The sequence below is a fragment of the Condylostylus longicornis genome, unplaced genomic scaffold (assembly GCF_029603195.1).
Source record: "Condylostylus longicornis isolate FDR11 unplaced genomic scaffold, ASM2960319v2 ptg000092l, whole genome shotgun sequence".
Lineage (NCBI taxonomy): Eukaryota > Metazoa > Arthropoda > Insecta > Diptera > Dolichopodidae > Condylostylus > Condylostylus longicornis.
The window spans coordinates 567,022-594,648 of NW_026578060.1; the positions used below are offsets into that span (position 1 = coordinate 567,022).

Genomic DNA, 27,627 nt, shown 5'->3' on the forward strand with positions numbered 1-27,627 from the left:
CTTAATTATAGAATTTTCTATTGACTTTATCTGGAAAAATATTTTTATAAAAATTATTCAAAAAATTTAATTTCAATTTAAGTTGGACTTATTAGTATGGTTCCAAGGATATTACTTTTATAATTTTCTCTGGTCCATCACCTGTCACTTGCCTATGTGTATATGCTGTATAGGAAAATTTTTGTGTGTCAATTGAAATATAAAAACTCGATTAATTCATACTATTACGTGAAAGCTTAATACATTTTGTTTGAAATATAAGCAATTTAAGTCATCTAATTTGCTTTCCTAGTGAAAGTTTTTTGTCCAAATTCAGCGTATACTTCAAGAATGTGTTACACTTTATTCATTTCCATATTACTATAATAAATAAACAAACAAAAAGGAGAGGCAATGTCTTATGGACACAGGTCTGTGACCATCATACTGGTGCTGACGGGGCACGGTCTCTTGGGGAAAATGGCTGAGAGGTTAGGAATCTATACGAAAGATGCCTGTAGAAAATGTCAATATTCTGCGGAGGTAAAGAACGTGGAATTTGTTCTTTCCATATCTGATATGGAAGAAGAAGCACATCCTGAGGATCTTCTTTTACTATGGCCTGGCGGACTTGTCGAGAAAATCTTTGGCATGTCTCTTGAGATTCGCTAAGGGTGTACACAGTTTCGGTAGATTGTTCTTTATGTTCCGAGTTTCAATGCGTGTAATTTTTTTTTTCTCAAATTTTTAATTCAGTTTATATTTGTTCCCTTTTTTATACCCTGCACTTCGTGAAGGGTATATTAACTTTGGTATGGAGTTTGTAACTACTTGAAGGAGTCATCTGCGGTATCGACATATATATATATTCTTGCTCAGCGTAAAATTCTGCGTCGATTTAGACATGTCCGTCCGTCCGTCCGTCCGTCCGTCCGTCCGTCCGTCCGTCCGTCCGTCCGTCCGTCCGTCCGTCCGTCCGTCCGTCCGTCCGTCCGTCCGATCGCACGATAACTCAAAAACCAATAATGCAATCGACACCAAACTTTCACAAGTTTTTTCTTTTGTGCCAAGGACGAACCCTATTGTTATTGGACTAAATCGGACAACGGGTTCGGGTAGCTGCCATACAACTCCAAGAGTTTATTTTAAATATTTCAAAAACTAATAAAGCTATAAATATAAAATTTTGTATACATGTGTCCAATTATATTCTACACATGCTCTAAAAATTATAATGGGATAGCTGCACCGGTTCGGGTGGCTGCCATACAACTCCAACAGCAAATTTTTTATATTCGGCAAAATAATAAAGTCAGATTCATGAAACTTGGCAGTTGTGTGTCCGATTATAGATCAGATATATTTGTGAAGTTTTAGTGGAATTGCTTGACAGGTTCGGGTACTTGCCATACAACCCCAAAAGCTTATTTTAAATATTTGGAAAAATAATAAAGTCAAATTCATGAGACTTGGCAGTCGTGTGTCCAATTATAGGTCAGACATATTTCTAAAGTTTTGGTGCGATTGCTTGACAGGTTCGAGTAGCTCCCATACAAGTCTAAAAGCTTATTCTTAATATTTGGAAAAATAATAAAGTCAGATTCATGAAACTTGGCAGTCATGTGTCCAATTATGGGTCAGACATATTTCCGAAGTTTTGGAGGAATTTCTTGACAGGTTCGGGTACCTGCCATACAACTCCATAAGCTAATTTTAAATATTTGGAAAAAGAATAAAGTCAGATTCATGAAACTTGGCAGTTGTGTGTCCGATTATAGATCAGATATATTTGTGAAGTTTTAGTGGAATTGCTTGACAGGTTCGGGTACTTGCTATACAACCCCAAAAGCTTATTTTAAATATTTGGAAAAATAATAAAGTCAAATTCAAGAGACTTGGCAGTCGTGTGTCCAATTATGGGTCAGACATATTTCTAAAGTTTTGGTGCGATTGCTTGACAGGTTCGAGTAGCTCCCATACAAGTCTAAAAGCTAATTTTAAATATTTGGAAAAATAATAAAGTCAGATTCATGAAACTTGGCAGTTGTGTGTCCGATTATAGATCAGATATATTTGTGAAGTTTTGATGGAATTGCTTGACAGGTTTAGGTACTTACCATACAACTCCAAAAGCTAATTTTAAATATTTTGAAAAATTAAAAGGTCAGATTGATGAAACTTGGCAGTCGGATGTCCAATTTTAGGTCAGACATGTCCGTGAAGTTTCTATAGAATGATCTCACAGGTTCGAGTACTTGCTACACAATAACGAAAGGTGCAGGGTATAATTCAATCGGTTTATACCGACTGAAACGTTTTTACTTGTTTTTGTTTGAGTTTGATATTAAAAATTCTCAGAGAAGTTTTTGCTTAAACAACCTGGTATTTGTATTACATAAGAAAAAACAATTTTGGAGCTTCCATTCTTGTATAGCATAGAGCAACTTTTCAATTTTGTTAAAATGATTTTTTTTTTGTTAATCGAACTTTACTACATACAATCAAACTATTTCGATGACTAAAAACTAAATTACTTTTAAAGCTTGTTGTCTATTATTAATTATTTACGAATCTTACATACAGATATGTATGTGTGTATGTATGTATGTAGAAATTTTGTTATAATAAATATTTTATTTATTAATAATATGAAATATGTTATGTCGTGTATATTCATAAATATTTTGATAGATTAACCAGCACAGTCATATATATATATATATATATTTACGTACATAGCACGTATATAGAGTAACTTATCAATTTCAATATGCTTAAAATATATTTTTCGACTGTTTTTTTTTGTTTTTTTTTTTTTAATTTTGTATTGTTTTTTTTTTGTTATAACATATCAAGGTCGCGCTCGTGATAATAAAAAATATATGTATATACGTTAATATACAACTAGTATAGAAAAAAAAAAGAAAATAAAAAACTGTTATATATAATTAATTATATACACATATGTAAATATATATGTACGTATATCTAGTGTTTATATAGTTATGTGTGAAATAAAAAATTTATGATAAAATTATACATACATACATACATACCTAAATTTTACTTCTTTTTTGCCCAAGAAGAAAAAAAAAACATGTTGACGATGGGTAGATGTTATTGATTAATATTCTATGTGCAAAAATTACTTTGATTAATAAATATTCAGAAGCATACATATGTTTGTAAGAATGTATATTTGCATAATATTCATATTCTAATGAGATTTGTACAAGGTGTCCTAACATCCGGATCGATAACATGATTAGCTATACAACTTCTGCCAAATTCCTGTTCAATTTCTATCCAATTCCTGTCAAATTCTATTTAACTTTTATTCAATTGGTTGATCGAAAAATGTAGAATTAATTGTTTCTTATAGACATTCTAGTTAATTTTCTTTTCTTTCCACCACTTGGGAGCATTTTGACCTTTCACTTCACTTTTTTTTTTATAAACAATCTTCAGTTTCAGGGGTCATTTAGTTGTTCCTTTTTGTTGTTAATCAATATCAGATATTATGAATACATGGGCGGTAATTACTTTTATATTAATATTTTATTTTGTATAATTGAATTTTAATATTATATCGATTAAATATAATTTAGTATAGTGACCGGACCAGGGTTCGAATTTGAGACCCTTCAATATGCCTGTGCCATAATATAATTTGACAATAAGTCAAAAAAATTTAACTAGTTTTATATTTATTGTTGGTAAATTAGAAAAACCAAAAATGTTTGGAATGCTTGAGAGACGCAATAATATCCTTTTACTCTTTTACCCTTTAAAGATTGATTCGATTACAAATGTATAATGTTTTTTACACATTATTTATATGTACATAATGTATGCTGTATTGAAGCCGGCTTTGTCATGTAAATTACGCACTATTCGCACAAAATAGTGTAAATAACAATTTAAAAATATTTTTAAATAAAATTGAAGAAAGTGACATTGAAAATTTCTCAAAATATGTCATCAAATTAACATGTTAACAATTGTTAAACATTGTACTCGACATATTTTTAGAAAATCATCTAAGGCTTGCATCACTTAAATTTTACTTTTGCAGTACGTATATATTTTCGTCTATTGTTAAATTCAAATACTTTTTCAAATTAGTGTATTTTTACAAAAAAAAAAATCCAAAAAAAGAATTGCAGAACTATACTACACGTCCACTCAATGTTTAAACCGAATTAGTAAGAACTTATAAGTGAAAGAAATATTCGAATCTCTCTATACCTCCTCCCTCTTATTAAAAGCTGAACTGTACATATAACAGTTTTATAAGAGAAACTTTATAATGCATAACTGTATAGCTTGAGTTTTAATTTTGTGTTTTTATTGTATAGTGTTATTATTTATTTAGCGCATTTCTGAGAAAATAAAAAATTTTATTTATTTCAAAATTTTTAATGTAAGCACGCACGTTCGTCACTTTGGTAATGCTGCCAATAAAATGCTCTTAATTTGTCTAAATTAATACATAAATGAAATACATAAGAATATAAAATCAATTTATAATTAAATTTATATAAGTATTTTTCTATTACTTTTAAAATAAATTTATTTTTCGACTTTTATTTTTTAATTTCATTGTGAAATTTTTTTCACTTCCATAACATTATTGATGTTTTGTTTTTTTTATATTTTTTCACCAAAATATTGAAGTGTTTACAAAATTTTATAATTAAAAATTTGTTTTTAATTTATTTCAAATTCAAATCTTCATAATAACAATTTACAATAGCTAGAGTTTCATAAAATTTAAATAATTAAATTTTAAAATTCATAGTAATTTTATATTTCATGTTTAATTTAACAAATAATGCTATTTGAATGTATTAGTAAAGAAAAATATATATTTTTGCTTTTGATCACATACACTCTTATAATGTGCTCTATAAATATGCTGTAAATGTATGTGTATTCTTGCGTGTGTACCTCATATATAGACAGTATATGTGGTACGTAGAAATAATATGTTTTCATATGTGTATGCTTGATATTTACATATTTGTGGATGGTTTTCATCAAAATTTTCAAATATTTTTTTTCTTTTGTATTTTGAAAAATTCATGAATAAATGACAGTATTCTAGAAAAGTTAATGAACTTTGTCAATCTTTTTGTAAAAAAAAATCATAATGAAATTTTAAAATGCCTTTTAAATGCTATTTAATTTTTCTTCTTATCTCTTATCATTTTTTATTTTTTGGTGACTTCAAAAGAGAAAACTTTTTTATATTTCCTCGCTAAATGTTGATAATTTTTATATTTTTCAGTTCTAGTTCTACAATCTGCTCTGCTATTTTATAATAATTTTACAGATGTTCCATTTAATTTTCAGGCTTTAAAGACATGAAATAAATTTATTTTCCAAGTTTTTGTCTGACTTTTTCTTAACTTTCTGTAGGCATATGTCTGAACTTTGAACCTTAATTACAATAGGTAATAATAATTTTTAAAATAAAGTGGGATAAAAAAATTAAATGCACATTGGATTTTAAATGTAATTACTCTATTATCTATTTACTAAATTTTTTTAAAAATATGCATGTAATTAAAGATAAGAATATGAGGTCAATCCAAAATTAGAGTATCTATTTATAAAGAAAAGAATAAGTTTTTTGTTTTCACCTTTTGGATTGATGAACTCTTGAAATATTAAAAAAAATTTTTTTTTATATCCGTACGAAAGTACGTTCGATAAGGGTATTATAAATTTGCCTTACCGCTAACAAACAATGGTCTGAGACCATTGATGTATATATCAATGAGAATACCAATGATAAGACCATATATCAATAGATATGTATAGGAGTATGTTTTTGATCAACTTCCAATTTTGCGTCGATTTAACAATGTCTGTCCGTCTGTTTGCATTTTTTCTCGTTTTAATCTAACAACGGTGTAAGAAATGAATTTTACATTCATAATGAAATGAGTAATGTGTAAATGTATTAGCATTAATTATATAGAATATTATAGCGGCTTTTCTATAGCAACATTTCTATACTTAAAATAGGGTAAATATCAAAATTTTGTGTGTTTATTTTTAGCAATGATAATATAATGCAAATAAACCTTCCGATTTACTCCATTTAATAAACTTAAATGGTTAAAAAAGAATGCAATTGAGTTCTGTTGCTAATGTGTTCTAAAAATGTTAAATTGCTTGTCTGTTAAACGGCTTACCAGATCTTATGAGAACTAAATGACTAATAAAACGAATATGTGAAATGATTTTTATTAATTCTTTATACATATTGTATGACAAATTACATTTAATACAATTTTTTATCAATAAAATTATTTTATTTTTTTTTCCAGGTAATTATCAATTTATATATATATAAATTGTACACCTAAAGGAAAGGGTAATGTTAATTGCTATAAGGTATGCTTTGAAATTATTAGAATTTGAAGTTTAGTATTATAAATGAGTAAATCGCAACAATATTTCATTCTATAAGTAATGGACTAACTGAAAATCGGTTAATAAACGTTGATAAAGTCTAACATTTAAAAAATTTTAAATATTCTTCACCAACTTTATTATGATTTCGAATTGAAATATAAACTGCTAACAAAAAATTATAAAAATTCTAATTTTCAACAAAGATTCTAATTTTGTTGAGGCCGGACTTAGAGTTTAAACATTGTTTTAATTTTTTCTTCCGCATCTAACAATATCCACAGCCATTTACATATCAAAGTTTCATCAAATGTTGGTTAAATAAAAAAAAATCCACATGAAATGTGTATTATTTAAAATTTGACTACAGAAGTTATTATTTTTTATGCAATATGTGAATCTCATTTAATTTTTATTTTTGAAAATATTCACCACAAAAACCAAATACATAATATTTAAAAATTAACAAATATTTACGAAAAAATATGGACAATTCTTCTGTTTTTTGGTAAATTTGTATTGAACTTAAATATTTAAACAACGCCTGTTTTAAATGTTAACAATTTTTTTTAAATTTGATATAAGTCGAACCAAACCGCTTTTGTAGTATATATGAACATATTTTAATTGAAAAATTATCGTGAATATAAGAAGAATATTTCAGATGTTATTTCGGATTTATTTCAAAAATTGTCGTATACGAGACACGAAAAAATTTAATTTAAATTAACAGTGTAAAACTAAGAGTGATATCTGATTCCAAGCTTCTTTGGCGAAGTCACAAGAAAACTGTGTATGTGCGAGCCACCCGGGCTCTCAGGTCGCAGAGCTGCCTCTCGTCTGTCCTGCTGTAGATGTATATCATGATAGTTCTGCAGCTTCTGACTTATAGAGCGGTGACATGGATGAGGAGGGTGACCCTTTGAACGTCTAAGAAGAACCTGAAGCAACTTTATAGACTCATAGATCACAGAAGTTACGAAAACGTTGTGCCCAACTGCGGCAACAGAGCTCATTTGCACCTTTTTTTAAAGAACCGGAATCGTATTGTCGGGCAGATTCTGCTCCTGGCAACGCCTAGAGACGACATGGTAAGGAGGGACGGCTTTGAGAAAAACTTTACCTCTTGGCTGAGCAAGGAAAGGGAAGATTAGAATTACGACTTCATGCTCTATCAGGTGGTAAACTGATGGGTCAAAGACCTGTAGGGTGACGGGTGCAAGGATGTTTGAACCAAGAACAAATTTTTTCAAACTTATGGGAGTGTCTCACGTCGAGGTACACGCCACAAAAATGGGGGGGAGGTTCAATCTGAAAAAGCATTATCTGGGACAGGAGATAATGATGATAGCCGAGAGCGTTGAATTCGTTTTCTGTTTCCTTGCGTCAGTATGTACCTGTCTTATCGGGGCACTGCAGACTTAGAGGACACCTCAGTAAGGTGGATCTGGAAGATGGAAACACTTGCAAATTCTATCGGTAGGATAAAGAGACAACAGCATATCTTCTTTGACAGTGTAATGTTCTCGCTCGCAGGAGAAAGAAAATTCAAAGGGTTTTTCTCTCCCGGTGGCAGGGTTGCAGTATGCTCGAGTGGATCAGGATCGTGGGTTTCGAGCTGGTGATGTCACAAGCCTCTAAGGGCTTGTTCCGCACTTAGAGGGGACACTGCTTCCCCGGTTGCATAAATCTACAATCTCTAAAGCTCTTAAAATTTAGAAAAAAAATTTATTATTATTAATAAAAGGATTATGGAATTCTTTAGAAAAACTATAGTCATTTTTTTAGTCTAGTTATATGAAAGAATTAAAAAAGTTTCTTAATTTAAATAAAATTAAAATGTTAATTTTATTTAAATTAAGAAACTTCTAAGAATTTATTCATTACAATCGACTGTTTAACGTAATAATAAAAATTGTTATTGATTAATGAGTGCCTTCGAATTGTGAACGCATTAAAATCTTGTATATGTTTTTGATCTGGCAGTTGGCTTATAGGATGAGTAGTACACATGATGATCCTATAAGTTTAATTTTTTTTTTATATTTTACCTTTTACCTCTATAATACATATGTGAGTACCTATATATGAACTTATTGTATTAATGAAAGCATTCTTGGATATGCCCTTTAATTGCAAAATATATTTAAATGGCAGAGCTTCCAGGCAAATTTTATTAATTAAAATTTAATTATAAGTATATATAAAATTATACATACATGTGAATATTATACTTATAATTGTATGTATGTATGTGTATATATACGCAAATATCAGTTAATCCTACGATATTTTTGATTTATTCATTCTCAAAGTTTAATTTATCCTTCGAAAAATTTTCTTTTCCTTCAATTATATATTTTTTTTATTTTTTTTTTGTTGTCGTTTTAATTTCTTGAAAATAATTTTTTAATCGTACGCATGTACAAAGAATTATTCTTTGTTAATGTGGGGAGTTTATAATTTAGTACGCAATCAACAATAACAAAGAAAAAGAAAAAAAACAAATAAACAAAAACAAAATACAGAGTTTATTTTTTTTTTACCTAAATAGCAACAAAATATTTTTTGTACATAATTAAAATCATATGTACAAGGCGATGTATACAATTTTACATATACGTGTACATACACATATGTATATTTGAAAAATAAATACGTATGGATTTTGATACAAGTATGAAAAAAATTGATAAAATTTTTAGGCAAAATGCGAGGTAAGATATGCTTAAAGATTTTATAATATTCGAAAATGTGCATAGAATCGTACACATTCATATAAATATATATGTACATACAACTTTACTTCAATAAATTTGTATACATATATACGTTTGTATTTTGTAGGTAAACTTATTTTCTTATTTTTTCAATTTTTTTCTCTTTTTTTTTTGCTATTTTTATTTTGATCCTGGAGAAACCAAAAATAAGAAATTATTTTTGCTTTTATTTTTTCTTTCTTTTGTTCATTTTTGGTTTTCTTCATTCGCATCCTCCTCAATCGAACCAAAAATTTCCTTTTTTTCTTTACTTTGAATGAGCTCCTTATTATTATATATTTATATATATACATTTGCACACATACAGAAGGATATGAGAAACTCATACACACAAATAATATTATAAATAGATCATTTATTTTATAAGGCAATACGAAATTTATGTACACTACTATGTACGGAGTACAAAAAATAATAAAAAAAAATTCCTGCAAATTCATCATTTTTCTTTTCTGTTTTATTCTGGTTTGTTTTTTCTTATACAACCATATAATAGTGATGAGATATTTTCAAGGACTTCTGATGGCACACTTGCTTTGAATTAGAATTTATTTCTTTCTTATTTATTTATTTTTTTTTTGTTTTTGATAATTATATTAAAGTAAAGCAGATTTCCAGAAAAAAAAAAAACAAAAAAATAAGAAAATGAGGTTTAAATGCGATTTTCGCGTTTTTTTATCAAAACGAAGAAGATTACTTTAATCGATTATTTTGGGAGTTAACCAACAAAAAAACAAAAACAACCGAAAAAAAAACAAATATTTTCTTAAGAAACAGCATAGCTCTAAAGTTTAAGTAATGGAATATTAGCTATAACAATAAATTTTTTTTATATTTACCAAAAAAAAATTATTCCTTAATAAATTCAAATTTGTCAGTCATCAAATTATCAATGCAATTAAATAAATTATAAATTTTCTTTTGCCTATAGGATGGCAAAATAAATTACATAATTATAGGCGCAAGAAGTACAATTGTAACATTATCGTTAGGTTCAGTTTTATAGTTAAAGTGTATATAGATATTTTGAATTAAGTCGCCCATATATTCTTGTTCCTTGAATAATAACAAAAACAAATTATGTTTCTTATAAGATTTGCCCCAAATATATTGTGCTCGAGTTCAAATTGTTTAAATTTGTCTGAATAGTTTGTGCCTTTCAACGAAATCCTTTCTCAAACGTAATAGTATCAACTTAAAGGAGGTGCAAAGTAGATACTTTAATTTTTGAGATTCTCCCTGGTTCTATAGATTTTTTTTTATTATACTGTTGATAATAGACTGTATTCATTGTGGCATACAAGTATGTTAAATTATTCCTTCCAGTTTATTTATTGTACACACTGGGTTCGTTTTGTGGGCTATGTGGCGCAAGAAAATGGTGGCTTGCCATTCAAATAATACAGCTTGCGACGAAAGGTACTAACTACTTTACCATCATTTAGCTATTATGCTTTGATGTATGTAAACAAAATTATTTTTTCTTCCATTCAATAATTGATTCTACCTTTCTCATTCCATAATTTTTAAAAAATCAATTTTTGAATAACTCCGAAGCCTTTGCTAAAATTTTATTCTATTTTTTAACCGAATTGGCAATAAGTGTCCTGCTTTGATCGGAAGTGTTATAAAAAGTTTTTTTATTAATTGCTTTTCAACTTCTTACTCTTTTCTTAGAGTTTTTCATTAAACTATTTATCGGTGATACCAATAAATTATTTTTATTGATAATTTTTCATTACCACTCTTAAAACAAAAAAATTATTTATTACCACTCATTATTGCAATAGATAAACAGCGATAATGAAGAGTGACATCTACATTTATTTTTGCACGAATTGGGATCCCACTGGTTTATTTTTGTTTTTTTTTTCTTTTTTCTTAATAGATGCCACTACTGTTTTTCCTTATTTGAATCACATTAAAGTCTGTTTGAATAAATTGATTTTGAAAGAAAATTTGAATTCTCTTTCACATTTTAAGAACATTTTTGTATATTGAAAAATGAAATGTAATTCAAAATTTTAAAATTATTTTTCTCAGGGAAATCTAATTCAAAAATCTTTTTTGGAACATGAAATTTAAGAATTAAATAAATGAAGTTGATATTTTCAATTATGTAGAAATAAAAATATTATGTATGTGTGAATGTATGTGGCATTTTTAATTCCCTGATATAAAATTCTGATTCTCTATTATGTATTATACATATGTACATATACATAAATAATGAGAATATAAAATATTTATTATAATGTGTTATACATACATAAGTATAGGTATACAAATTTATTTATAATGTTTGTTTGTATTTATATTAAATATAAACACTGAAATATACTATGTGTACATATAAATGTTTCAATATTTATCTATACGTGTATAAATTTGTAGTATGCATATACATAATATATTTTTTTACGTATGTGTATAAACAATATTTGAAAAACTATGAAGAAATCACAATTTTTATTCAAAATCAAAAAAAGGTGTTTGCACAAATTTTAAATTTAGAAATGAATACTTGTGCTTATAAGAAAGTACCGTTAAAGTTATAATGTATGAAATTTTTTTTATACATTTATGTATGTACATTCAAATGTGTATTTCTTATATAAATGTGGTGTGAGGGCACGAGCCAGTAGTTAAATACCTAAGAGACTAAAAATTATCCTTGCTCCTGTTGATTTATTTATTTTGTTTTGTTTTTGTTATTCTTATTTTTGTTTCACTTGAAACTTATATATTTGTTGTTTATTACAAATATATACGCATATATGTGTTAAAGTAATCTATAATTTGTACATGTCTGCATATCTATTTCTGAACTTAAAATGAAGATGGAGTTAAATTTTTTAGGAAAAGGAAAATTTGAAAAGTCCTCTGTTATATAAAAAAAATAACTTGAATATCAATTAAAAAAAGTATAGTCCGTCGAGAAACAATATTTTTGTAAATTTAAAAGTAATGACCATAAGATCAAAGTGTTTGACTAGTAAGGGAGTACATGCGACTAACAAATGTTTTATTTGAATTTTATCTTTCTTATTATTTACTTGAGTCGTTGATATTACTTGTGAAACACCTGTTGATTTTTTTAATGTAGCACAGATTTTGCTTATATATACTCGTAAACAAACAAGGAAATATACAAAAATAATTAATGTTAATTTTTAGTAGTTATTTTGTTTTAATTTACAAAGTTTTATAATTGTAACTTATTAAATTTTTCAACTTAGCAAAAACTCTGTATTTAATGCTGAAATACTTTTTTGAACCTATTTGAAAGTCAAAATTTCACTTTTAAGCAATAATTTTGTGTTTAATATTAAAGAAACTCTATTATGTATTTGTAGCAATGGACGGGAGGCCAGAAATAGAGCAGAAAAACAGCGTCGTGATAAATTGAATGGTTCAATTGCTGATTTAGCAACAATGGTGCCACATGTCGCTGAATCACCGAGACGTGTAGATAAAACAGCAGTACTTCGTTATTCAGCTCATGGTTTAAGGTTGCGTTATGGTAAGTTTTCAAAATATTCTGGCACCCCAATATGGCAACACAATATTGTAATGAGAAAAAGTAGAACGGAAATAAGAAAAAATATTAGTTATTAAATAAATTGTTGAATTGTGTATTACCGCGCTGAATTTTGTAAAACTTAAGTGCTTATTATTGAATTGTATAGTAATACAATTTTAATCACCAATTAAGCTTATAACTGCTAATTGCTGAATTTTGGAGTGAGCACTAAAACTTCATTACTCTTGAATTGCTTCATTACTCTTGTCAACTAATTTTTTACAATTTATAAATGAAAACTCTTCTACATCAGAACTAATCATTTTTAATAATTACTTTGTGTAAATGCACTTTGTGTAACACTTAAATGTTTACACAAAAAAAAAAAACAAAAAATGATTAAGATGAAATTCATTACCTTTCAAATTTTATGCAAATTTTATGCTATTGCAATTAGGGTATTTGAGAAAAACTTTAAATTTTAATAACTTAAATTACAAATTTCTTAAATTCTTGTTAATAATTATTTGCTTTAATTATTGAAAGTCATTTGATTATAAAATTTCGTTTGATTTTCGGCAGTTTTTGGAAAAATCTTGGAATCAAAAAGTGATGAAGAATCTGGAACTGGTTTACTATTAACAGATTCTATAACAAAATTATTAGATGGATTTTTGTTAACAGTTACATGTAGGGGCCAGATTGTATTAATAACACCCTCTGTTGAACAGCATCTAGGGCATTGTCAAGTAAGTATTTTTAATCATTTTTGAAATTATAGCGAATTTTAATTTAACTAATAAAAATATATTTCGTAATAGATCTTTATTAAAATTTCTAATTTTATTTAAAAAAAATATTCAAATGAACTAAAAATATCTTAAAAATTATTCTTAATAAAAATAATATTAAATCTTTGAGCTTTAAATAACTTTAAATATCTATATAAAACATATATATAAATAAAAATATATATATGTATATATATATATATATATATATATATATATATATATATATATATATATGTAAATATATGTTTTTTGTATTACCATATTATAATTCATTGAGAATCATATATAAGTATTTTCTATATCCCACAGAGTAAAATTACGAAAGGACGACGACGAAAAACGAAAGAACTAATTTCTAATTTTGCTATTATTTAAATTAATAATTTGATTACCCATTTTATTTAAAAAAAAAAAAACAAAAATGAGAACTGACTGTCTTTTTTTATTTATTTTCATTCCAAAAATTTTCTAAAAATATTTCCAGTAACAATCGTTATAGACCATGCTATACACGTATTGCATATATAAAAAAAATAATCTGTATATTTGTACTTCATATTTAAATAATAAATTGGAAATGTAACAAGAAACCATGTCTCCATTCTACTGCCCACTTAAATTTAAAATTAGCTAATATAAATATATAAGGATAAAATATGTAAAGTTTTACATAAATTTATAAAGAATTTAAAAGAAACACTTAAGTATACTAGAATATTCGTGATTTTTACTGCAAATTTCAATGCCTCTATTTTTGTTGTACAATATGTTAAGGGTTTTCTTTTTTCTGGCAAACACGAGAACTTTACTTGAACGGCTTGATTGAATGTCGGCTAACAAACTCAAAACGATTTTGTAAAGTTTAACCCCTGGATCACCAAAGGTATATTATCAAGTCCGACAACGGCATATAATGCTATACGGTGGCAGAAGACGCCGATAATGAAAAGAAAGACTACATCTACAACAAACTCACAGCAACACTGACCGCGAAAATGAGAAGCGACAATAGTGGTGATTAGTAACATAATTTATGCGTCGAGCGAAGAAATACATAAGAGTAACCCAATCAAAAGAACTTCTGAAGATTCCCTAAACAACAGTAAAATAGCCATAAGAAAACTCAACCATAGTTTCATTAAGAATATTCTATTAATTAAGAAAGAATCAATAAAATTAGAGTTCTAATAAGAACTATAGTTCAATAATAGAATAATAGAACGGTCAAGTGGAAACACCATGTTCCCAAGAGGAGTATCTGGTAATAAACATTGCATTTGTAGAATTTGAAAATTGCCCTTGATTTAAAAACTGTATTTTGTAACCTCTTGCAAACTTACATTTCCATGACTTTGAATCATTATAATGCTAACTGTAGAGGAACTCTTGTTTGAGAGAACAGTCATTGAAAACACTAATAAAAAAACGGAAGAAAAGATAGTCTTAAAAGTAATGTGCATAATTTTTTTTTAATTTTTTTTCGAATTTTGCTAAAAAAATGTAAAATATTGATGTTAAAAGTAAAATTACTAAATTAAAAGTGTTGGAGCATAAAAGTATTCATAAAATTATTGAAATTTATTTTCCATCTTACAATGAATCCAATGAGAAAATATGAATTATTTTGTATTTTTGTAAATAAATTGTCTGCAATTTATATTTCTACGCGTGTTTTTCAATTCGGTACGTGACAATTGAATGCAAATAAATAGAACAAGAGAACAGAAAAAAGCAAAACTCTTGCAATTTAATTTTTATTTCTTTGTTTTTTCTTTGTAGTTTAAATAAAATTTCGTGATTTCGTGTCACAAAAGTGCATCCAACCATAAAACGTATACTTTTTCTATAAAATTTTTTATATTAGAAAATTATTTTCTCTCTTTCACTTTTCGTTCCTTGTAATATTTTTCCTGATCACTTGCACTCAATGAAAGTACATTAAAGGAACTTATAAGTCATAAAAATCTGCTCCTAATTTTTCTTTTAAAATTTTAAAATTTCAAAACGTTTATCAAGAAATTTAGAATTAAGTAAAATATTGAAAATTTGTTTATACAAACTATTTAAATTTTTTTTTTAAAAAGTCTTGTCTATATGCTTAATGTAATGCAAACAATTGGAGTGAGAATTTACCCACAATTATCCTAGGAACAAGAATAACAATCAAAGAAGACCTAAAGAGTTGTCATGTGGAAATATTATATGATCAGATGTTAATGGCGAAGATAACTTTAATGATAATTTTATTCACAAACTTAGATAACTTATGTCTTATTATAGGCCATTTCAAACCTGGATTCCTAATCAAAGAATAGTCAAATACATGCCAGAACGTTTTTGTAAGAGTTGAATGCATAAAAATTAAACTATGTCCGCCTTATGAGTGCCTTTATTTTGTAATTAGAAAATTTAGAAAATATTTAATAAATAACAGAACAGAGACACCATTTTGAACAGTTGTTGTACATTTTTCTAAGTCATTGAAGAAAAAAATTTGGTATAAAATAAGAATTGCAGTGCTCTTTTTGCATAAGATAGCTACCATGTTACATCACTTAGAAAATCAACGTTTTTTAAAAACGAAAAGTTGAAATTTCTAATTTTTCGAATTTTAAAGTTATGTGATTCTGAAATGTGAACAGATTATAACAAATGTAAATATTCATAAAATTTCAAAAAGTTAAAAAAATCAGACGAAATTGATTCTGTATTCACCCCCCTGTATTGCCCCTGTAGCTCCGAACCTGTTGAGCTGTAAACATTCCCTCCATACAAAAGTTTTGTCTACTCTTGAGCGCCTATACAATTGTATATAGCAGTACACTTTGCTACGAGATGCCCTATATAAAAGACAACCACTTATAAGTGAATAATTTGACAAAAGTTACCTAAATCACAACGTCAAACTGCCGTCTTATCTATTTACAACAAAAATAAAAATGGGGCGTTGTGCAAAAATTTTATTCTTGAAGGTCTTTTCAAGATTCCTCTTTAATATCATAGAAGAATATCATCTGCTTGTTTTAGTTTCTCATTTTTTTGATAGAAATGTTAAATGTCATTGAATATTTTAGGTTATTAATTCTTTTCCAAATTTCTTATTGGTTTTCAAATACCATCTACTTCGTTTGAACTAATAATTATGTATGTCATTCTTGTCAATTTCACCTTACGCACTCTTATACTTTTATTATATTCATTTTCAACTAAAATAAGAGAATTAAAAAAACATACGGATTTTGTTTGATCAATTGTACTAGAAATCTGTTTATAGCGCAGTTGATCAAATAAAATTCTCATAGTTGCTCATTCTATTTTAGTTAAGTTTTTTTCAAGTTTATTTTAAACGGTTGTATGTCTATTAATTTACGTAAGCGTTTAACTTATTTTTATAGTTTAAATTTGTTTCAATTAATTGATATACATGGTTTAAGTCAAGTTCGTAAAAGATTTTGTTCCGTTATAACTATTACAGTAGATTTGCAGTTATACTGTTACTCTGTTATATAAAAAAAAAAATCATTTTCTTATTTGAGCATGTTACAAATTTTCTCACAAAAATTAAAAAAATATTCAATCAAAAGCTATATTATCTGTTATATTCATTGAAAATTATTCTAAATAGATTCTGAAAATTACATATAACAGCGCTATATTACTAAAATAAAAACAATTTTGTTTAATGAACTCCTTTCGAAACTTATTTGTTCTCATAATTGAGAGTCTACTGTTCATTCTTCAATTACAATTTACAATATTGAAATTTTTTATTTGAGATTTAGTATTTAAAGGTAAAAGATTTAGTAAAATACCAAATTTAGAAGCCGAATATTTTATAATTAAATTTTCTTAGTTTCAAAAAATTAACAAACATACCATGTTATCCAGTTATAAATGAATACATACGTACATACATAATTATAGAACAAACACAAATAAACATCATGTTTAACACACAAAAAATAACTGTCATTTAGAATTGTAAGAAAAAATAATAATGAAATGAATTATTTCGCTATATATAATTCACATTATATATAGCATGAAGTAACTGTGAACGTAAACAACTTTCTAAATTTAACTATTATTGAATAGAAATTATTTAGAATCGAAATTTAATTAAAAAATAATTATTTGATTTTTATTTACGTTAGAGGTTGTGAAATATTAAATGTATGGAATACAAACGAAAGGTATGTTCTATACTTTTCTAACATTTAAATATAACCTATATAAGTAAACAAACAGGGTGTTTATTCATATCAAATATATTAACGTAGGCTAAAATTTTTATTCTATTTGGCAATCCTCTCACATTATGCATGGAATTTTACTTAAATTATATTATAAATAGTATTTGTACTATTTATCTAAAATTAAGAAATTTTTGGGGAATATGAACCTACAGCTTAAGATGTTTTACATTGTTCACAAAAGTAAGAGATCTTTGTGAAAGAAGTCAATATCATAATAATTAATGTCTTGTTTTTTGAATTTATGAGAATTTTAATAATTCTTTGTGCAGTGTATTTAATAGGTTCTTGTAATAGATTTACTGTACCACGTTTTACCAATATGCAATATGGTTGGTCATGCAATATAGTTCTAATTTTTACTTCTAAATATGTAAACTTTTATCGTTTTTCCTCAGTTATATCAAAAAAATTTCCTGCATACACAAACACCCAGTGCAATATTTGGTTGAAGTCATTGCTATATAATTATTTTAGGGTCTTTATTATTAAAAATATGTTTTTTTTTCCGAAATATGCAAAAACAGTAAAAGGACTATTATATGAACACATTACAGTGAGGAAGGAAATAGATTTGGCTTATTTTGTTTTAACCGCATATGTCTTTGTATCATGTCAAACAATATGTATGATTCTAACATTTAAGGTTTTATATTATTTTTGAGTTATTCGAATTTCGGTTTCCTTCTGTATATATGTATAGTTTTTAGGAATCATTCGACAACATTAAGGAAAATTAAAATCGTTTAATCACTTTCATTTTTATAATTGTTGATTAATAAATCAATTTGCTGAACATTGTAAAGAGATACCATGCAATTTTTTATTCAATTGTTTACAGTAAGTGCACTAAATTCATTTCTAAAGTTGAACATTCTATTGAAATTTATTAAACGGAAAATTATTGATTTTTCTTGACGTGAATGTACTGTATCCAAAAGAAATTCTTGAAGATTTGAAAATATGTATATAATATATAGGTTCTGTTTATTGGCATATTCCTACTAAAAGTTTGTTAAATATTCTTTTAATCTCGTGACAAATTTTGGTAGAAACGACATTTAATATTGAACGCGCATTTTTTTATTATTGTATTTATATGAGATATACATGCCATTTGCATTTATAGAGGACATATTTGTGTATTTACATAAATTAAAGTTAAGGTCATAAAGTAATTTTTAATTTATTGATTTTAACATTGTATTCAGCATTAATTTATTTATAGGTTGACATTATTTTAGGAAATTTTCTGTACTTTGAATACCCCAAATTTCACATTCTTTATACGGAATCAAAAAATGATCCTGGTAATAGTTTTTCTTTATTTCTGCTTATATAATTTATGTTGCATACAATTATTCTAACAACAATAATTTGCCGCTTCAAGTTTAATCAAAAAATTCTTTCAATTTTGTTCAAAAAATTTTGACTATTAATTTTTCTTCAATTAATCCCGCGCCCCTCTTTTACAATAGTTCTACACAAATTTCTTATACAAATTTGACGTAATATACTACTATTAACTCCCACACTCATATATACATTCTTAAATATGAAATTTTTTCTAGACCTTCTTTGTCCAATGTATTAGCCACCCAAATTATAAGCGTATGTATTTCTTCATTTTCAATTTTCCAGTGCTTTTATAATAAAAACATAGTATTCAAAAAAGAGCATTTATTTTTAAGGGATAGAAAATTAAAAGTTTATAAAACATCAAACATTTCAAATTTCTTAAAATAATCTTTTATTTTCTCTTTTTAATTAGACGGATTTATTTGGGCAAAATATACTTCACATCACCCATCCTGATGATCACCAAATGTTAAAACAACAGCTAATTCCAACAGATTTAGATCAACTCTTCGATATCCAAGAGGATGAAAATGGAGAACCAAGACCAAGAACACAGGAAGAAGAAAATGAAATCGATAGACGTTTGTTGGCTGATAAAAGAAATTTTACTGTTCGGTAGTATAAAAATAAAATAGTTATCATGACAGTAAATTTTATTAAAATTTTTTATCTGAAAAATAGATTGGCAAGGGCTACGCCACGTAGTGAACCTGCGGCGTATGAGATAGTTAAAATCGATGGATGTTTTAGACGTGCCGATTCAGCTCCACGTGGTGTTAAGTCAAGTACGTTTCCTTCTGGTTTACAACTGATTCGAAGAGCTCGTGGCAGAGACGATTCTATACCTTTGCCTAGTATAAGTGCAAACGATATTGTAAATACATTTCGTAAAAATTGTATTCAAATAATATCAAGTTTTATTTAATTTCTCTTAAAAGGTTCTTGTTGCTATGGTTCGCATAATTAAACCCCCTAAAATAATTGATAGGCTACGTGAAGCAAATAATTTCGAATATAAAACGAGACATCTCATAGATGGTAGAATGATAATGGTAGATCAAAGGATATCTCTTGTAGCTGGTTATATGACGGATGAGGTAACTGGTTTAAGCCCTTTTACGTTTATGCATCAAGATGATGTCCGATGGGTAATTGTAGCTTTAAGACAAAGTAAGTCATTAAAATAATTTATTATAATCAACTCTAAGTATGTGTTAATAAATATAATTTTACCCCTTCTTGGAATTTTAGTGTATGACAGTAATAGTTCTTATGGTGAATCTTGTTATCGTCTATTGACACGTACTGGACGTTTTATATATTTAAGGACCAGAGGATATCTAGAAATTGATAAGAATACAAATCAAGTTCATTCTTTTTTGTGTATAAATAGTTTGGTTAGTGAAGAAGAGGGTCGTCAGCGGTGTCAAGAAATGAAAAATAAATTTTCAATAATAATTAATGCGAATATACCACCATCTAATACAGATGGATTGGCTGTAGATAATCCTCAGCAATTAGAAAAAGCAGTAATATACCTTATTGAAAATTTACAAAAAACTGCCCGTGAAGTTGTTGAAGCTGATGATGATGAATATTGCAATGAAAGAGGTCATTCGAACGAAAACGCTTTAGATTGCAAAACATCCATTCATGGTTGTGATGGAAATGAATCTCCAAAAAATACAGAGCGATTAACAAAGTCGCCTCCGTTAACATTAGTTCCGCCTAACACTTCGTCAATAAAATCTTCAATATCTAAAAGTGTTGCAGTTGTTAATACAACAGCTGCCAAAAGTTTTAGAATTAGTCGTGCTAAAAGCAAATGCTTATCAGAAAAATCTAACATAAAAGATGATATATCATCTATTGGTGAGGATAGTAACAGTAGTAATAATAGCAGTAACCTTAATCTATTTGCAAATGATGTAGCTGTTAAAGAAGAAGATCAAAATGATAAAACATCATTTCATTTTAATAAAATTAATCACAATTGCGGTAATAAAAATTATAATAGTAATGAAAATATTAGTAGTCTTAACAATAACGGTAGTAGCAGTACTAATAAAAGTTATAATGAAAATGAGTCGAACTTTGAAAATCAACAAAGAAAGCAACAAAATAGTGATATAAATAATATTTTAATAAAAACCGAAAACATTGAATATTTTAGTGATAATGATAATTTTAATGAAAATAACAATCGCGTTCCACCATTACCAAAAAACAGCGGTTATTATGAAATAGAAATAATAAATGATCCTGCAAATAATTCAAATTTTGGTGATGCTAGTAAAATATTAATGACATCCAGAACAGAATACAAAGTGGTTCAATCACCTTCAACATCTTTATCGAAATACGATGAATTAAATAGAAATAGAGAACAGCAGAAACATCCCGATTTAAAAAGAATGAGAAATACTTATGAAGACATAACATTAGATTCTTGCGATAGTCCGTCAAGAAAACGTATTGCGCTAAGCGATAGTCCATTAGGGATAGAAAATGTTAGTACTTCTTCATTGGATAATGATCAAATGTTTATGAACGCTACAACGGCAATGCAAAGAACGTCTAATCCACAAGAAGGTAAATAAAAATCTTGAAACATACACTTATTACTTTTGTTTTACTCGGATTTTTATACAATTATTATTCAATTTTCGTAATCATTATTATTCAATGTATGTATAAATTATTTTTGTATTTTTGTAGATCTTTCTCAATTACTACCTAGCTCATTTAGTCAAATTAAAAATTCTCTATCACATATAAAAACTGCCACAACAGAGCTAAAACGCCAATGCATCGCTTATGCAGATACTCAAAACCAACTAGAGGAAATCATAGTACGTTTGATTTTTTGTTACTCGATTATTTACATATAATATATATATATATATTTAAAAATATAAAAGTATTTAATATTTTCTAAAATTTTGTTTTGCGAATTTTAGGATGAACGTGATAAACAAGAAGAACTTTTGGAAAATATTCAAAATGAATATGAAGCTCATTTATTAGAACATCAAGGATTAGTGACTTCGCCAATTTCAACATCAGATGGAAGTATTTCATTGTCACTATCAAACGTTTTAAAATCTTCCGAATGTAAATCTTCAACGACGACCGCAGCTAAAACAAACACCGTGATAGATTTTGATACGGATGATATTCTTCAACGAAATATTAACTTAACCAACACAAGATAAACTTAATAAGCCCCAGTTATAAAAACTAATCATAACAAAAAAAAAATAACAAATGTGTGTGTGAAATAGTCCCAAAATATTAAAACATTTATTAAGAAAGTTTCAAAACAAAAAAAGCAAATTTAAATTATATTTATGTTTTTCAGAATTTATAATATAAGCAAAAAATAAATAAAAAAATAAAGTTGATATTGTGGATGGAATTATTGTAAAATTGAAAAAATCTGATGTTGGATTGATGAATGTCTCTAAGTAATATAATATTTGTATTTATTTAAATCATATTGTGTATACACATGATAATAAATAAGTAATGTAGTTAAATTTTATATATAATAGCATAACAGGAATAGGATAATTAAACTGGGGCAATAATATTTTTAAAATTAAGTTATTTAACTATTTTTATTATAGTTCTAAATTTGTTATAATAATTTTGCTATAATTTTTATTATTATCATTATTACCACTCTTATGATTATTATTCTCATTATTATAATTAATAAAATTATTTTTTTTTTTACTTTTACCATTATTATTATTATCACTATTATTATTATAATTATAATTATTATTATTATTATTATTATTATTATTATTATTATTATTATTGTAATTTTTGTTTTTATTATTATTATTCATTAAAGTACTATGTTTTCATTTTAAGGTTTACAAGTACGTATGAACTCTGTCCTAATGATATATTATAAATATTAATTCTTTTTTAAATCAAAAATTTTAGTTTTACTTGTGTTATATTTGTTCATGTAGATATAATTAAAAACATTTTTTTTTTGTTAAATATTTGGTAAAATTATTTAAAATTCGCAATATTAAAATTAGAAAAATTTAATTTGATAAGAGTATGTATATGCACATATGTTACAAAGTATTCTTTTGGTAATGTCCCAAGGTTTCTTGTCCAAGGGCTGTTACTATTTTGAAAAATTCTGTTATCTTTGTAGGTTTAAAATTTCCGCTTCTCGGCAAGATATACAAAAGCCTGTCAAAAATGTCTCCATATAAAATTAAAAGAAGGATATAAAGTTGTTTGCTATAGTAGGATACTAAGATTTTGCCAAAACGAAATCAATCAAGTACAAAGATTACAAATTTGCCTCATTGAGTTCTTTCTCGTTTGCTAGTTGCGTGAAAAATATCCACCTTCAAACAACAACTTTCTTTTTGAATCCCATACATTTGGTTAGAATTTTGATATGCACTTAACGTGCGTTGTTCTTGTACCAAGACTTAAAATTACCTATTCTTAAATATGGCCATGCATTTTAGGGAACTTACTAATGAATATGTAGATTATGGCATCTGTACTGTATGTACTGTATGAAATGTAGGTTTATATTCATTTTGTATGTTACATTCATGCTAGTTATTGATTATATATTTACGATTCTTGTTTGGATCAGATCTTTGGCATCAATAATTGTTTTCTACAACTATGGTTGTAGGTTCTAATCAATCGACATTATGTACGCTATATGAATGATGAAGATTTTTCATACAGCGTGAGATATTTTTTAAAGCTTTACTGGCTGTTGCTGTTACTGGCCCACAAATGTCATCCTATAAGAGATTCTAGAAAAATAACACCAAATTGGTGTTAATTAGGTCTCATTCTTTTCCAGTAAGCCATTATGATTGAAATTCCAAAAATTATTCTAGGATAAGCAATTTCACGATAAAAATAGCCCAGGTTCTTGCTCTTTTTTACTTTAACTGAATTATAAAAGACTTTGAAATTAGAAAAAAAATTGAGTTTTAGGTCTGCTATGAAAATTACATTTATTTATGTTTTGGGTAATATAATGTTTTTATGTATGTACTTATGTATACATAAGTATACATAAGTACATACATACATACATATGTAATGTAAATATTTTTCTCTGATTTTTAAATGCAGATTGAAATAATGAATATTTCAAATTTTTTCTTTTAAAGGCAAAAAATTTTTTATAGTTCTCAGTCTTCATTTTATTTTAATTTTCTCTTTATTAATGATCTTTATATGAAATGGTACGGCAGTTTACTTCTTTTTAATTTTTGTAATTGTTTGGAGCAAGTTTTAGTGAATACGTATAATTATTTTATAAATAATTTATTTAAACAATTTTGACGTAAATTTTAATCTTAATTAGAAGAAAAATTAAAGTAAATAAATGAGGTTTGTGAAAAATTGTGTTTATGTTTTTTTTTGTTTATTTTTTTTTAAGCTTATCGATTATCAATTAATATGTAGTTGAAATATAATTTGAGCACTAAAAGAATCAGGGCCTATAGTGCTAGTTGATACCTGTTTGTCGATATATTGAATCATAATATAAATTTTTATATATTTTCCAATTACACACTAAAAATTTGATTTAAAATTTCTATTAAATATGAATGCAGTTAAAGACTTGCATTCGAAATTTTTAGATCCGTCCGAATTTCAAGTGTAAAAATCACCAACTATATTTCGAATTTATTTTCTTTTAGTAATTTCAACTAAAAGCACCGGCATATGTATGTCTGTTTAAATAAAATAATGAACTAATATTTAATAAAAATTCAAATAACACTTTGTAAAATTTGTCTTTACAACATTAATCAAGTTTATCTTGCTAACTCAAATCGATATTGTTTCTAATACAAAAGTATTGTCAAAATTTTATAAAGATAACAACCTAAAAACCTTGTAACTTTGTAACATCAGTTTATGCGAGGTCAGTGTTTATATTATTTTAAAATTATTTTGTCAGTGAACAGGATCTGTAAATATTTAAAACTTTGAAAGTGTTATTCATGCAGTGTTATTCTCTTAATCTGTACTATTTCTTGATTAAATATTTTCAAAATATTAAAATCCTTTTTTTTTTTTGTATATTTTAAAAGTGTCCTATTTATGGTTCGATTTAATAACTCAAATTTTAAATTTTCGCCTTCAATTATTGTTGACCCTTTGCACTATCATAAATAGCGATGAAAGTGCGATTTGATTAATAGCTTAAATTATATATAAATTTTTATTAGGAAATAAATATAATATATTTATATACACATATAATGTATTATATATTCTTTTAATAATATATAAAATACTAGAAAATATATTTGTATAGAAAAGATATTTGAAAAAGTAGACACGTAAAAATTTTGCAACGAAAATAAATTCTCTTTATTAAAAAAAAAAAATATATTAAAAAAAATGAAAGTGATGAAAAATGAAAATTAAGATCCCATACCTAAAGTTGATTGAAGTTTGCTTTACGTAATAATTTTTATATTAAATTAATTTTTTTCAAATTTAAATAGAAAATAGTCATTTTCAATTATTGCTAACTCTTAAATACTATTTAAATGTTAATAAATTTATAATATACAATAATTTATAACAACTTTTTCAATAAATTTATGTAGAAACACAAAAGGGATGAAAATACTGGTGTAAAGTTTAGATTAATATTGTTATAAAAGCAACAAGAAATATTAATGAAAAACCGATTTTTTTTTTGCTAATTTGTTTTTATAATAAAACATAATGCATCAACTTTTCTTTGCACATGAAACATTGCTCTGAAAAAGTACCAATTAAAATTTGAGCGTTAATGGATTTCATAGTTTCCATTTATATTTTTTTTTCTAGCAAAACAATATTAATGGGATTTGTTTTTACTTTAATTGAATAAAATATTTAACTTTCACCCAAACTTATCCAAGTAAAATAAATTTATATTTCATTTGCTGCCATTTAATTTTAATAACTGAACTCATTATTAGAACAAAATTTTTATTCCGACAGTGAATACAATTTTTTATATTGCACCATGCAACTACTTAAAAACTTTTTGTAAGCTTAAAAATAATTGTATATTGAGCTCAGTTTAAATGAAAATGTTAAATTAGATCTTATTATATCGTACGAGTAAGCTACATATTTCAAAACTATATAGATACAGTTTGGATTTCAAATTCTAATCAGGAATTCCCACATGAATTTCCGTCATGAATAATTTTTGTAATTGATTATTTTCATTTTAAATTTGAAAAGATTATAGTTTTAAAGAAAAAGAAGATAATAATTTTTGTAAATAAAAAGTGTAATATTAAGATTTTTTTAAGGTTTTGTTTTAAATTTTTTTTTTTTTTCTTAATTTTCATAACGAATATAAATATTATAATATATATGAATATATATACATGATTAATTAATTAAGATAGGGTATAATTAACGATTATTATTTTCAATTTATTTTAAGAATTGAAATCAATTAATTTGCGTGCTTTATATGATTTTTCAATATAAACAAATACAATTATTAAAGAATTTACAATCGTAAATAAAATTTGTTAAAAAATTATTTTAATTATTATTACTATTATATTATATATTTTTACATTTATTATGTTACTTTAATATAGTATATTAATATATTATAAAAAATTATTTTTTTATAGTTTAATATTTTAAATTAAATTTTAATTATAATCAAATAAGATTAAAAAAAAAGGAATTACATGTTTCAAAAATTGTGTTTTATTTTTCATTAGAAAAAGATAAATTAAGCTATAGATATGGTGAGGGAAACTTAATTGTTATGAATGCCTAGTATTTCTAAATAGACCAATAAATTTGGAATAAATTATTAGTATTCTAAACTCTTACATGAAAATTGGATTGTAAAATATTCAAAAAATAGCTAGAGCTATATTTCAAAACTACTAAGGCATTTTTAAGTTATGTTTTTTAAGTCTAATGCAAAATTATTATAAAATAGAAGAGGAGCATAATAGAAAAATGTTGGATATTTAAGAATTGCTCGAGTATGTCAGGAATTTTCAAAAATAAATATTAATATGTGAATTAAAATAATAATTAAATTTATTATAATGCTTTTTCAGATTTATGAGTATGTATCTTAAGACTTCTAATATTTGATTTAGAACTTTTAGTTAATGTCTGAATTATCGAAAATCCCGAAATTTTAAGTTTAAATCCAAAATAGTTGAATGAGATCTGCAGCGGTTTAGTAGTCCAAAACCGATTTCTGAAAAAATACTTATATATTAATAATATATATATAAAAAAAATATAAAATTTTAATTTGATTTTTTACTTAATTTATTTATATTTCATGATTACTGCCATATACATATATAATAAAAAAGGAAATGAATTAAAAAATAATTAATAAAATTTTTTAATTTTGCATTTTAAAGTGCGTTATTAAAGATCAATTAGTATCAGAAAATTAATAATTAGCTCCTAGAGAATTAAATAAAATTTTATTTGAGATCAAAAAC

The 27,627-nt window shown here is 25.9% G+C and overlaps 1 protein-coding gene across 5 annotated transcripts in view; it reads left to right on the top strand.

Annotated features, from left to right (window-relative positions):
* The window catches only part of LOC129613868 (homeobox protein 13-like), a 69,222-nt gene extending 46,375 nt beyond the window's left edge, over positions 1 to 22,847 (top strand). For all 5 annotated transcript variants that reach the window (XM_055528165.1, XM_055528168.1, XM_055528167.1 and 2 more), the window contains exons 3-10: positions 12,539 to 12,705; positions 13,288 to 13,454; positions 19,524 to 19,726; positions 19,793 to 19,985; positions 20,050 to 20,281; positions 20,363 to 21,703; positions 21,830 to 21,963; positions 22,072 to 22,847. In XM_055528165.1, coding sequence (XP_055384140.1) covers positions 12,539 to 12,705; positions 13,288 to 13,454; positions 19,524 to 19,726; positions 19,793 to 19,985; positions 20,050 to 20,281; positions 20,363 to 21,703; positions 21,830 to 21,963; positions 22,072 to 22,326 — 2,692 coding nt within the window. In that variant the 3' untranslated portion in view covers positions 22,327 to 22,847. The remainder of the gene's footprint in view (positions 1 to 12,538; positions 12,706 to 13,287; positions 13,455 to 19,523; positions 19,727 to 19,792; positions 19,986 to 20,049; positions 20,282 to 20,362; positions 21,704 to 21,829; positions 21,964 to 22,071) is intronic.
* Positions 22,848 to 27,627: the final 4,780 nt, after the last annotated feature.